Source organism: Pseudopipra pipra, chromosome 11, assembly GCF_036250125.1.
Source record: "Pseudopipra pipra isolate bDixPip1 chromosome 11, bDixPip1.hap1, whole genome shotgun sequence".
NCBI lineage: Eukaryota > Metazoa > Chordata > Aves > Passeriformes > Pipridae > Pseudopipra > Pseudopipra pipra.
Genome location: NC_087559.1, coordinates 9,918,208 through 9,933,082, shown reverse-complemented (window position 1 = coordinate 9,933,082; position 14,875 = coordinate 9,918,208). Strand labels below are relative to the sequence as shown.

Here is a 14,875-nt window from a genome sequence, read left to right as displayed (position 1 = left end):
CTGAGCACATCAAGGGAAAAAACCAGTTTCTGCAGAAAGGACTGAAAGCAGAAACCTAAGAAAGTCCATGACTTTGGGGGAGTCTGCTTGATGAGAAACCTGACTGAGGTACTTGATTTAAAGACCTACAGTTAAACTAGGTTTTTTTATTATTATTCCCCCCTCCCAAGTTCTTGAAGACCACTGTGGGAGCTGGGCTGAAGAGGATCTGTTTTGAAGTTAGTGCTGTAGCACGTGTTCCCAGTGAGTTAAGATGGGATAATCATAAACCCATGAGCCCTCTTCGTTTAAGCATAAGAGTTTGCAACACTGCAGAGGGCAGACAGCAGCATGCAATGCCTGAGAACTGCATGAGAGGTTCCCATCGCAGCAGAGAGCAGCACTGTCCAGGCTGATTCACTTCCACGTTTCTAGTCAGGGCGTTACCCATCAGTTTAAAGGACAGTGATTGGAGTGATGGCACCTGAAGGCTTATTCCAACCAGCTGGAGCAATCACTTCTAAGAAAGATTTCCTGAGGACTATCAGCAGCAGGAACATAGCCAGAGCTCAGACCTGCCTATCCTCCACTAGCAGCAGAGAAAAATTCACAGACCCAAAAAGATATTTTTGTGCACATTTACTATCAGACTGGAAACAAAAGAATGGATCAAGTCCCCATTCAGCTACAGCTTCTTAAAGAGCAACTTCCCTTACACTAAATACAGCACATTTGCACAGCTTATTCCTCAGGGGAGAAACACAGCCCCCTGCAATTTCATTGCAGATGTTCCTGGTACCTTTGGAACTCACAGTGAATCACAACTCCACAGCTAGATTGGACTAGGGCACATCATGCTAACTTATAGGAAGTTTGTGATATGCACCAAATATTCTGACAGCAAAACTCAGAAGCTTTTTTGAGGACTAATCTGAAGCCAAGATGCATCCTGGGGGAAGATGATGCTTCTTCCAATAGTTAAAACCCAGCATACAGAAACAAGCTCTGTGGAGTTATATGACTAACTCAACCACCCACACAAGCAAATCACCTGCCCTTTCTGTGCCTTAATTTCCTCAGCTGTATTTTATAATTGCTTGATGATATCCAGATTCTAGGCATTCAAAAAGGATTCCCAGAAAAGTGATGGTTATTGATCTACTGTTACTTTCAGGGAAAGTAATGAGAGTCTGAAGAAAACATGACATAGGAAGGGGCTTTTAAAAGTAAGGTCAAATCGACATTTTTTGTGCCTAAAAGCTCATCTAGTTTTGCCATTTACACTGGATGATCTCTCAAAATACTATTTTGCTTAAGTCTCTTTAGACTGTCATTGCTATAACAGTACTACTTTTTAAAGGACAGTTGTGCCACAGAAATAATTAAACATGAAAATAGCAAGCACATTACTAGCTCAAAAAGCAGCTCAGAGCTCTTAAGAATTGAATTTGACACATCCATTATTGTAGAAAGAGCCAAAGCTAGTGTGGCGAGATTTTCTCAAGTGCTAACTTCAGTACTCACATGGGAAACTGTGTTAGAGAAAACAAAACATAGCTAAAAATACTGGTAGGGAATTCATAAGCAGAATCAATGTAAGACAGATGCTATGCTACATCTTTGGAGGAAAGTCATGGAGGGATATTTCAAGCAGCAGGAAGTCCATAGAACACCTCAGAAGTGAATACCTGTGTCCTTGAGCAATGTCTAATCTGTCTGTATAACTGAAATATCCAGCTGCAGGATTTTAGGCACCACTGTGACATGAACGCTGCCACAACTTTAGAGGGTGCTGCTGTCCTCCCACTCAGCTGCACCATCCTGCAGAAATGGTTGTAAAACCAAATTTGTGAGGCAGAGGTTCCTCTTTGGCCACATGCCCTGGGACAGGATGACCTATTTTGATCAACTGAGGACTTAACCGTGCCTTGTGCATTGCCTGTTTCAGCAGCCAGTGGTTCTTGCCCCACTGAGGAACACAGACGGTAATGCCACTTGTGTGGTGAGAGGAGGCTCCCAAGTACAAATCCAATCTTCCTGAAAGGGTTGAGGGAGAGAGTCCAGGCTTTTTTGCTTCGATTTTGCCCTGGATCTGTATGCCTACAGATATCTCCAGCCAACTTTCCTGTCATGTGTTCCCTCACCTTGAAGGTCCCTCACTTTATCATCTCACAATGAGAATAAGCTGACTCCCTGCAACAAGGAAAGTTAATGAAATGAGTCAATCTTCACTTTCAGCCCCAAAACAAGTGATTTAAGAGCTCTCCTCTTGCCATTTCTGAGTCAGTGAGGATCTGGCACTTGGGAAACCCTTAGGAATGGTGTTTTGTCCATCCACCATTCCCAGCAGCTTGAGTGAAGATGTTCCAGGAGGGAGGTGGCACCCAAAGGCTGCATTATTTCAACAGTGGTCTGGAGGCATCATGAAACCCTCTGGGGAAACAGAGAGGACCACGGGCTCCCTCAATCCCATACTGACCTAGTGCTACTGCCAGGCAGCATTCAATAGTTAAGATCAAGCCAGAAATTACTTTGACCTATGTAATCCTATGCAAAGGAAATCTACTTCAGTGTCTAGAATAATATTTTCCTTTCTCACTTCCACTTCATGACTTAATTAAGTAAAAGATAAATTTTCTTTCTCTACCAAGACTGGGCTACTTTCCCGGGTGTTGAAGCAGTGTACCCTGTACCCTTACAGCTGTACATGGGGCAGGGAGGGGACTATGGGAAATCTGTTTCCATCCCACCATGATATGTAAATAACACACGGCTGCTTTAAGGAAGAACCAGTCTCTCCTTTCACCTCCCAGGCACATGGAATGGGACTGGGAATACAGGGCATCAATCTCTGTCACAACACAGCGTCAGGATGGGTTTGTTTCACTGGCTGCTACACTCTCACTTGTATGAAGCTGTGTGTCCCATAACCCACACACAGCAGTGAACAGCACTGGGATCATAGAATTTAAAAATAATCCTGTCATGGTAGAAGGTTAAAGGCAGTTTTAAAATGGATTATCTTCACTTTGCTACCACCACCAGAGGTTGATTAATAGGAACTTTACTTACTAATCCAACTTGGTTCTGTTTTTGCCTTAAATTCAAGCAGTACAAACAGTTTACTTGTTTTGTTGCCTGCTTCTTGTCAGGCACTTCAGGGCACACATTCATACTGTGGACGTCTGCAGAAGTACTCATGTCCAACTACATTCTGAAGGCTGGAAACAATCTGTCATTCTGCCTCTTAGGGCTGATACTCATCTCTCTGAACGACTAAATACCTTTTAGACAGAATGAGAGAATGTCCTTGGATTTCAGTGACACAAGTATACACCCCATTTATGAACACCATGAGGATATGGTCACCTTTGTGCTCTGTTCCTGCTAGAAGGGCACTCAAGTGCTCCTTGTTCCTGTCCCAAAGACACACTTGGAGTCAGCTTCAGAGCTGGTTCCTCACCTCCTTCCTTGGACATTACATCATAAGCACAAAGGGGCTCAGACCAGTCCCTCACCTCCTTCCAAATCATCTTCATTCTGCAAGAGCCCTGCAAAGTAACTGTGCAATGAGCTCTGAGTGTTGAAGCAGTGAGGCTGCCTGTGGCCAGCAAACTCAGAGGTATGAAGTATCTCCACTTGGTTCTCCTCCTCCCTCAAAACCACTGTCATCAGGTCTCTGCTCCTGGGCACAAAGCTGTCTTTGCTGACTTGACTGCTGGGCTAATGCTTTTGCTGAAGCTTTGGCTTTGCTTCCTTTGAGAGTTCTTCACTTAGAGATGGTGTCCAGAGCAAGTCATGAACACCAGTCACCTTTTCTGCCAAAACCATGCCACTGGCTGTCCACCTTGTGTTCCCAAACAGTCTTGTCACTTACTGCCACTGCCACACCACAGAGATTCTCCCCGTTCTACTAGTGACTACCCAGCAACTCACAAGATGGTGCTGAGAGGACTACACAGAGACAAAGCCAGAGAAGCTTTGCGTCTTCCTCACCACTTGCCCCACGACATCAGTGTTTAAGCAAGACCCAGAGGTCTGTGCCTCCTCCCCTGCTAGCAGTGAGGCTTAGGGCTCTGCAGTGGCCAGAGCAATATTGCAGCTGCTGCCTATTGATTTCCAGGCTACTGAGGCATGTGTCAGAAATTCAATATGCTGAGGTGACCGTGCATGTTACATGTTTTTCTGTTATTATACATGTTATTCTCTGACAGCAGAGCCTGAAGTGCTAGCAGCTGATACAGCTGCTTAATACTGTTAATATTTGCTTATAACCCTGCAACATAAGAGACAGTGCTTTTGGTCCCATCCTGCGTGAAGGCCTCTCAGTTCAGCCAGCAGGCAGCTTTGCCTGGGTTACTGTGAAGTTGCTGTGTGATCTGGACTGTTATTTAGAAAGACAGGAGAATTTAACAACAAGACTGAACTCAGTCACAGCAATGAAGAGCCCCTTTTCTAAATTGTGATTGAAGATGCTGTTGATGGAAATATGTTCTTTCCCTTTCAAAACTGCTTTCAGGACTTCCTCTTTTATCATTTGTTAGTTTCTCCCCTGCACACACCACAGTCTTCCCCCTTAGACACACACACCGCATCACTAATAAAATGTCATCATTTCCACCATGTCCAAGTGTTTCCCTTCATAGAGCCACATAATCCTCTCCAGTGCTTATCATCATTATTATTACCATCGAAGTGCTTATTACCATTTACCCACAGCAGAGATCCCCAAACCATCCCACTTCTACTAGATGTTTTCATTCCAGGCATTCACTTAGCAGCAAGATTTGCCTCTGGCTATGGAAGGTTTCATCTCTGCTCCTCATTGCAGAGCTGCCTCAGGGAAGTTTTGCAAATCACTTAAGTGAAAGAGGTATCAGATATGGGATAGCTGGCTCTGCACCACCCAGAACACCAGGTATCAGACAGATGTCAGCCTGTGAAAGTTTCCCATTAGGACACACTCTACATTTTGCTTTGATTTCCCGATTAACAAACTTTTCTTTATGGGGAAGGATCTCTAAGCTGTCCCTGCACTCCCAAATTACATCTCTCTTGGTTACTAGCTGAGCAAGTAAGAAAAGTTGCTCTCCAGGGATTTGTCATTTCTCCCAGGAATAGCTCAGTGTCTTTCAACAACCATGAAAGAAAAACACAGTGGAAGTACTTCTGTGCCCTGTATTAACATGACAGCAGTATCTGCCATGCCCAGAACTCCATTTACAACTACACTGGAAAGGAAGGGAGGACAAAACCAACCATCCCAGTTGCTTTGGACAGTCAGACTCGGGGTAGCAGCTGGCAGGTTTGACTCTGATTTGTTTGGTCCTGCTGATCCTACTGTATCCTGACCTCATGAACTAGGAGCTGTGCTGAATGAGTTTGTGAGGTGAGTTTCTCTTGTGCATCAGTGGCAGGTGGCTCAGGACATGAAGACAGGGTTGGACCCAGCCTTCATTCATGCCACAGTCTCAGGCTCCCTCCTGACCTTCCCTTAAACCAGAGCTGGCATGAAGGACTCAACTATTTCACCTAAACCCATTCAGAGCTACCATCAGAGCTACCACACACTGATAATAAGTAGAGAAACACTACCCATCCATCTCTCAGTAAGACACATCCCTGTGTGTATTTCATGAAGATAAATTTCAATATTGGCATTAGAAAAAAGTACGGTTCCTTTTTTCTGGTTGATAAACAGAAGCAGTTCAAGAAATGAGCAGGGTGCAGAAAGCAACACTACAGCTCTGTCAGCATATGTTAAAAGTCATTACTATGATTGTCTTGCTTCCTTGTCCCTCTCATTGTGACCCAGCCCCAGCTGTCACTAACACATTAATGACTGCAGTCTATTTCAGATCAGAGAAGGAGGCAAGACAGTTGCAAATCATTGATATTGACTGTTGGTCTTAATAGAAACACTCTGTAGTTTTGCATCTACATTGAAAGGGAATGGGAAAAGACAATAATTGCCATTTCTGATCTCTCCCAAAACAGCTAGCAAGGAAACAAGTGCTGTGGGCAAGAGTTAAAAAATGTAAAGCCCCCTTCACTTCCATGTAGTGTGGGCTTCCTCCCCTGCAGTATTTCATAAAATACTGGAATTCACATTTTGTACAGCTCCTTGGTATAGCTGAGGACTTGGTTGGAATTCATCAAGGCCTTAATAAAGAAATCATTGGATTTTTGCCTGATGTAGTTATTCATTTTGAAGTATTATTCTAGTTCTCATTCCACTTGTCTATATTTGACTAATGGCAGCAGTGCCACACACACTTCCAAGCTCTATGCAAAGAGACTCAATATTTCTTTTCTCAATTATTTCTAAAATAACGTCTATAATCACTCTAAGTTTTCTTTTGTGATAAATATAGAAACATTTCAGTGCCTTCTGGGCTTCTATTCTAAGTAACCTCTGTATTGGGAGGCCTGTAGGGGAAGTAGCCTTTGTATTAGTCCTGGAGTCCTGTTTAACAACAGGGCAGGGATCACTCAAGCAAAGGAAATGTGGATTTCCTTAAGGTGTCCTTGCAAAGTTAACAGCCCTTTTGGAGAATTCCTTACCTATTTAATCTTCAGTTTTATCTCTCACAAAGCCACTGTCAGTTGTGAGATCAAAAGGGTGGCTGCTATGTTTATGCTACTTAACATACAAGCCCTTGTCTGACTGTTACTGCAGAGAGCTGGCCAAAGCAGAAGCCAAAACTTGAGTCCCACTGACCCATGCAGAATATGATCTAGCAGCCAGAAATCCAGGGTCAGCTCTTCTTGCAAGTCTGGGTTCTCCCCTTGTCTTATTTCTCACTTAACTTCACATATGACTCTATGTACGAGACTGGAGGAACGGAGAGAAGAAACCAATTAGCTCCTCCAGTGCTGGAGAGATGACAAGGAAGTGCGAAGAGGACGCTCATCTGTGTGAGGTCACCTCTGCCGGGGGCTCACGGTATCGCTGAGATGGAAATTACACAGTGCAATAACAGTCTCGCAGTGCCACCTACCGCTCTGAGGTCCCACTGCCAGCGCCAGCGACTCACCTCCGGGACATTGCTGCAGAGGGAAGCTGGGAGCGAGCCATCCACAGCTATCGCTGTCTTCCTTGGACTCTGCTTTCTCTTTTTCTGGGAAGATTTGCTATACAGCCTTCTGAGCATTTCCCTAAACTCTCACATTGCTCAACTACTTTGTCCAGAAAGACAACTTACCTCTTTCACTTCATGTTTTGGGGCAACCGATGGGATGATGCATAGTGGAAGAACACTTTATTGCAGATAAACCTAGCTGTTGAAACTAAAGAGGAATCCAAACTAGAATGGACCAAGCCTTTGAGATACGTTGGGGGGATAAAGTTTCTTCTTTCTAAAATATCTAACAGCAGCTTTTCACTACCTGAATATCAGAGAAGGATTATATATACAAGATAGTTTTGTTCTCTTAATAAATTAATCATAGCTGCCACTTAGCCATCTCTGCAGGCAGATGGTAGATGACTGCTAGGTAACCAATGCCCATATGGTAGAGAAACTCCATACACAATTATGCTGATTTAATTCTCTTTGGTGCATCAAGGTAAAAATGATCATGTGCCAGAGATGTGTCCTGCCCAAGTGGGCAGATTTAATTGTTCCAGTACATCAGGAAAGCACATGTAGAGCCATAATTTGCTCTATTATGCCAGCTAATCTTCTGCTCAGTGTCAAGAACTAGACCCATAAATACCAAGTGTGCAGAAGGGATGTCTTCATGTCTGCATCTCAGAGCTATTCAAAGATCATTCATAACCAGAGAACAAAGACTTTTTAATATATATAGATATAGATATCCTTATTCTTAAAACGGACACATGCTCTGGCATTTCTAGTCTGAGAAGACAAATGAAAAGCCTCAGGCTAGTGGTTTCTGTGGTTAGGGGGGGAAAAAAACACGCTGCTTTGTACCGGACTGAAATCCCACTCAGTTTACGCTTTAATAACACCATTCAACAGATGTTTAAAAAGCATCAACAGCAATTCAATGATATTGTGCAAGAAATAGTAAATATAAATTATTCTCCCTCCTCCAAATTAGTTTAGCAATGTGCTACAGGACCCAGATTCCTGCCACCATGTCAGAAAACCTGAACTTTCTACCATGAGCCTGATGGTTTAAAATCATTCAGGTCAAACAGTGTGATATAAACAGAAGCATTTTACAAGCAGTAGACATGATGTAAATATGGCTTTAATCATTATTGTGACACTAAATGAACATTAATAGGATTTAAACTCACAGCTAGAAAGAAGTCTCTTTGGAAAGTTACAGCTACAATGAGCATGTGTCCATGTACCTGACACAATCAACAGAACAGTGTTTTCTTTAAAAGAAAAACAGAGCATAGAGTAGGTACATGAGCTTAATAGTTCCCAACTGTTATGCTCTGGTAGATGCCTTTTAACAGACACAACTTTACCACTGTAAAAGCTCTATTTCTTAGGCCTGGTTCAGATTAAAGACAGAACTGTAAGCAAAGCACATGTGCATTCACTAACATCTGGGTCAGCATTTTGGAAGGGGAATAGATTTCATGCTAAAAGTGTGTTTTCTAATGGGAAAGCTACATTGTGGTTTTGTTTCTTTTAAATAAAAAGTCACAAGTTTTGGGATGGATCCTGCAGCTTTAACAATATCAATGAGCAGGAAAAGGAGCATTGAACCCCTTCCCATGAGCGTCTCCCCCTTTGCTGTTGTATTCCCCTCTTGCCTTACCTCTGTCCTGTATTCTCCGCAGACAAAAAACAAGGCACTTTCTCCAGCCTGGCATCCCCGACCTAGAGACAAAGAAATACAGGTCTGTAGTGTCTTGAAGGAGCTTGCAGATGTGCAGCTGCAATACAAAATCCAGCTTCTTTATAGGGCTACACCTTGACAGAGAGGCAAGTCCATCCGTGCTTGCAAAGACAGGAAAACTGCTTCGTGCAAAAGCCTGATTGTGAACCATCCAGGCTGCATTTTGCTGCAGGGATGGAGCAACTTCACGTGTCCACAGCGGAAAAAACAGATGGTGAAAGGAGGGTGGACAGATGAATGGGTAAATCTCAAGGAGCTGAGCAATTCCTTAAAGGGCATGTTTGTCTTTTATGCCAGCCACACAGAAACCATGGACAGCACAGTGCAGTCCAACAGCTTAGAGTTTCTGTTCAGGGCATGAAAATATCCACAGCCACTCCTCAATGCAATTGATAAGCCAATTTCTTTTGGAACTTGCTGGCTACTTACATCTCCAGTTTAGAAAACGTATGTATTGATACCTCTTAGTACAGGAAAATAGTGAAAAATATTCATCTTTTCAACTGGTGCTCATTCTTTTTCCTTATGCAAACGATCTCCAATGGAGAAAGTGTCACTATGCCCATTTTCATCAAGGCTTGATAAAATGCCTACTAAAAAAAAAATGGGCAAAAATAAGAGTTTTCTTTCCTAATTCCAGTTGCAGTAACTATGTCCCTCCTACAGACTCTGCTGTAAGATGACATTAAGCCTATTTCTGATTGAAGTTGTTGGATACTCTTAGGAAATCCCTACTTTCCATCTGTATTTGAGAGGAATTACAATTTCTACACAAGTAGCACATAACAGCAGCCCCTCTCTCATAACATATACAAAGAGAGAAGAGAGGACAATATTGTTGACACAAACCATGATTTAAAGTGCATTATAAAACTGCATATAAAATACAGATTCCCATAGAAAAGGACAAGGCTACTTTAGATCTCAGTTCAATTTAGCATGTGCCTATTTTTGAGTTTGCAATCAAAAATAAACTAGCACAAAAGCACTCTGGCATTGCAGCTTGTGACCCAAGAGGCAAAAAAATAGAGCCACATACATGGCAGTTTTGACTTTCTGCCTAGGATCATGCAAAGGAACTCCAACATTTGTCAAAGAATTGCCGTTTTTCTCCTATTTTGCACACCTGCCAATAACCTACCAAAATGACTTTAACTTTTAGTCTTCCTGCAAAAAAAAAATTATCAACAGTGTCCATCTAGGCTTTCTACCAAAGGGCTTTTGGGGTTTTTTTGCTTGTTTGTTTTGCTGAAGAAATCCCATGCAAAATTACAAAAGTCTAGGGTGTGCTTCAGGTGCCTTTAGGAAAGTATTGAGAAGTAAGTAAAGAAAGGTATGCTGGGACTTTATTTTGGGAAGAGATGTAATCTTTGCTATGAAGGAAATACACACTTCTGGATCTCTGATGTTGCAACAATTAGTTTGCAAAAATTTTGCTTCTGCCACAGTCATTTTTGGCCTCATACACACTAAGACACACAGATTCCACAAACTAATACACCAGCTGACCAAGAATGTGCAAAACTATGGAAAGCAAAAAAAAAAAAATCTTCCTCTGTTTTAGAAAAGATTTTTGTTGACATAGCACAAATGTTTTCATGGGATAACTTCCAAGACAAAGAGCCTGAAAAAAAATTAAAAAGAAAGCCAGAAGGAATTTCTCCCTCCCTTAGAGAAACACGGATGAGTTGTCTTATGTTGAGTGGGTCTGAAATTGTGTGAGGACACAGTGCCCTGGCACTGAGGCTTATCTCACAAAATGTCCAGCTGTTATTTGCCCGGTTTCATTTCATCTTAAAGCTAAGATGTAGAAAGTAAGACAGACATCAAGGCCTTAGGGTAGGAGGAAACCTTACTGTCTGTGATAAGAGAATCAGTCTCAGAAAAGCAAATCCTCCAAACTTCAATATAATTTGGTCTGGAGCTCGTGTAAGTCTAGTTTTGGTAGGGGGGTGCAGGAGAAATCCACACCAAAGTTTTGCAATTGATTAATTTCAAGTTTGTGCAGCATCTCTCACCAATGTTACAAGACACTGAAACACCACTGTTTCATACAAAATCCCCTTAGAACAATCCACTGCGATCTCCCATCTTCCTCAAAAATAATAAACAAGCTTTTTGTGTTGATGCAGCTTTGTGGAAATAAACACAATTAGGCCTCATGCTAAAATGAGCAGCATACTAATTGGAATTGCCGAATCAATTATTCCCCAGGAATTCAGGGCTATCAGCAGTCTGAGATCAGATACGGTAGCTTACACAGCTTTCACATATTTCTGATAAGAAATAAGCACAGCACAGCCACACTGAGGCTCTACTGTACACACAGAGATAGATTCCTCCCCTTCCTCACCTAATTCCTTTGTGTTAAGCTGATTTTGCTTCTCAACCTGCAAATATTCTTATTTCTCCCTCACTGGCATTTTATAAATGCCTGTGGGCTGGATTAAAAAAAATGCGCAGAATAGCCCTCCACAGGTTAGAATTGACACCAAGCCTTTCTGAGGGAACAGTATGTGTGAAAGCTTATCAGTTCTTTGGCTGTAAACACAAGACCACTGAACCAACACACAGTGCTCCGAAGGCCATCTGAGTGGGTGAGCACCCAGTGCCGAATCCCACCTCCAGGGGAGCCCGGCAGGGCGCACCCGCAGCCCCAGCAGGAGCCGCGCTCCTCCCACCCGGGTCTGCTTTTATCCCTGCCTGCTGACGTTAACCGGGAGAGAACATGAGCTAAAGGTTATCTCCTTGCACGAGTCCGTCAGTTATGTACGGCATCAGTGGCTCTGACTCATTCCCAATCCAGACATGCCCAGCCAGATCTCTGCTACCCATGAAAGAACCTATTTTCTTGCAAGCGCAGATCCTTGCTCGCAGCAACATGAGCCAGCTTGCTGGAATTAATATTTCTGATATTAATTCCTTTTGCTACATCCTGTCATGTAACTGCTTTTCCCTACAAAAACACAGCTTTTCCCTACAACTCTTATCATGAATCTCACCCTCCACCAGAAAGGAACATTTTAAGAGTGATGCTGACACCTCCAGGGGCCTCATTCCAAGACTATCCCTAAGACTATCCAAGTAACACCTGATACATAGAGGGCTGCTGAGGTGATACTGAGACATTTTTTACAACACTCAAACCAGAAAGAGTGCTGTTCCAGCATGGCTCAGATAGGTAAATACACAACAGAGTCCAGGAAGGAGAGAGCTAGTAAAAAACCAAACAGATTTGTAGATGGGGAAGAAGAGAACATGCTTCTAACGTTACAAGATGGGACCAGTTTGCTTGTAAAGAAGAAAAGTGCTACAAGGAGTTGAAGTCAGGATGGTGTCACAAGCTACAAGAGCTATGGACAAGTCATAGGGAAAAATGCAGCAGTGAGGACAGAATGCAGTAAGGAGCTGCAAAGAGCCTCACTGGGGCTTGGGCTGTGCCAAGGAATCCTGCAAGCAAAGGTTTGTTCAGGCATCTGGAGGGGAGAGACAAAAGACAGGTAAAAAAGTGGCTTCCCGAGTAGTATCCTAAATAGACTCAGCATTTGTATCATTTCACATTTAAGTCAGAAAAGATCAAGAAGCATTGCAGTACCTACACAGTGTCTAGTGTTATATTTCCAAAGCTGGTCACGTAGAGTTTCTATCCCAGAGCCTCAACCATCCATCTTAGCCACAGCCATTATATTCTACAGGCCAAGTTTTCAATAGACCAAGATTTCCTGATGTGTTTTTGGACCTGCAGTTGTAAGGAGGTATCCAGAACCAAGTCTGGCTGTCAGCTCTTCAGGAACTTCATGTTATGAGAATCTCAAGATAAAAATACTCCTGAGCTCCTGAAAGTGCTCAACACCTGGAACACTGGAAACCCTGACAGGTGAGAGAGTCCTGTTGCTGTAATGTAGAACATGAGCAATGTGGAGGATTAATGCACTTCAGGGGGGAAATGTACCCTCACAGACACTGCCTCCAAATAAAAGGTGGGAATTAATCAGGACCAACCTGAGGCTGGGTTTGGGCCGTCTTTTCTTCTCAGTGTTGTTGTTAGGTGAGGTTTGTTGAAGTGTGATTAAATTAGAACAGCACAGATGTTTCCATTCCTTTGTCCTATTTTTCAGTAACGCTCATTTCTTTTCTTCCACTGCAGATTAAAATACTAAACTTCATGGCTCTGATATGACCTGTACTTCTCTGTATCTGTTGTCTCTCACCAATTCCCCTTCTCTTTTTAAAAAACCAAAAGCAAGACAGCTTCACTAGGGCCAGAAATTGCTCTTTCTCAAATGCACACTTCACACTCCCTGGAATACCGATGCAGCTTTCTTAGCAACTGAGTATCTCTGTCAGCTTTGCAATCCTGTGTCCATAAACTATTAAATATGGGCCTGACCCAGCTTGCCAAACACAAAGGCAGCACATTTCAAAAATCAAAAGAACTGTATCTGGTGCTTCTATCAGCTGTCACACTGCCAAGCAATAACATCGGAGTACCTTATATTTTTCCACTTTAATAAAGACAAGTGAAAGGTAGCTTCCTCTTGCAACCACAGTTAAAATGTGTTCTTCAGAATCACTTTGAATTAAAACCTATCAGACAGTCCCATTTCTCCAGGGGGATGATAAAGGATACAAAGAGCTTCCCAGCATAAGTAAAACTGAACCTTGCTCCCCAACAGCCACCTGTGCTCCTCTCTGAGGTTACAGAGCTGTAGGTGGGTTTGTACTTCGCGGTTATGGACGACATTTTTTTGGTACTGCAAAGCTGTGACTGAAATCTCACCTCCCTCAGCTGGATCCATGCAGGCAGAGAGCCGAGGACAACAGGACAGACACAGCTCAGGGCTCGGACAAGGCACCCAAGGGGCAGTGGTGCTGAACCCAGACGGGTGTTGAGGGACGTGGCTGTCTCCAGCTCTCATCTCTGTGGCACTCACCTATCAGGCAGGAAAGAGAGTTTTGGGTTCGTTTTGGTTTTTTTTTCCTGGTTGTGCTTGGGACTTTTTGATGTGGTTTGGTTTTTGGTTTTTTCGTTATTGTTTTTTTCTGTTGATGATATCAAGCCCCTCAAAATTTTAACAGGGGGTTGAGTCAAAGTTCTCAATTTTTTTTCAGTTGTTAACCAATAGCTGTAGGTGGACAGTTATGATTAATAATTACATTGTGAGCATCATATGCTTGGCTAATCTGTTGTTTTAAGGAAAAGAGAACACAATCCCAAGAGGAATGGGCTGTCTGGACGAGAGCCACCAGGAGTAAAGTCAGCACTGAGCAGTAACTGTGGGAAAGGTAATTCCAGCAGTGGGAGATCATGACCACCAACTCATTGATCACCTACTCAAAATAGACCCCAGACTCAACTAGAAGGAAGAACTGTGCCTGGGGACTAATTAGCATGAGAAGTGAGAGATATAACTTAGGCGTTGAGTACTAATTAAGAGAAAAGTTTTGTAATTTGTAACCAATGAATGCTGATGTCTTTGTTAAAATGTATGAATAGTGTGAAATTTTGACGAGAGGTGAGTTAGCCTTTCATGGGTTACCACCCATGTCCCCACTTGGAGCAAACTAGAATAGAAAACAGCAATACTTCTCCTCAGTGTGTGAACTGGTACTGGCCCTGGGTAACAAGCCCATGTTTGGGACAACGTTAGTAGCAAGTTTCAACCATGTACTTCTTCATTTAGCCCCTGCCAAGCTCAGTTCTTGGCCACAGTGGCCCAGCCCAGAGCGTCCCCACAGCAGCTCCAGCCCTGCAGCTGCACAGGAAGGTTTCTGACAGGAGACCTGAAGGGTTTGGCCCATGCCTGCCAGAAACCCTCGTTTCACACCCCTACTGGAAGTCCTTTTTTGGTCCTTCCAGGTCTTCTCCGTCATCTTAACCTCAGTTCTCGAGCAGGCACAGCGTCATTGTGTTCCACCACCAAAAACTGTAACGCTCGTTCTTTATCTTATTTGGGAACACGGGGCTTAGTTTACATCCTGCTCGTTCGAGCTACATCCCTTATCTAATTCTCTGGGACTTCTCTAAGAGTATACTGTCCCTTATTTGGGCATTCCGGGGTACCGTGAG

The 14,875-nt window shown here is 43.1% G+C and overlaps 1 protein-coding gene across 1 annotated transcript in view; it reads right to left on the bottom strand.

Annotated features, from left to right (window-relative positions):
* The window catches only part of GRIP2 (glutamate receptor interacting protein 2), a 276,763-nt gene extending 263,043 nt beyond the window's left edge, over positions 1–13,720 (bottom strand). Inside the window, exons 1-2 of the mRNA XM_064667445.1 lie at positions 13,586–13,720; positions 8,725–8,786 (exon numbers count right to left, since the gene is read on the bottom strand). Coding sequence (XP_064523515.1) covers positions 8,725–8,779 — 55 coding nt within the window. The 5' untranslated portion in view covers positions 8,780–8,786; positions 13,586–13,720. The remainder of the gene's footprint in view (positions 1–8,724; positions 8,787–13,585) is intronic.
* Between the last annotated feature and the right edge of the window lie 1,155 nt (positions 13,721–14,875).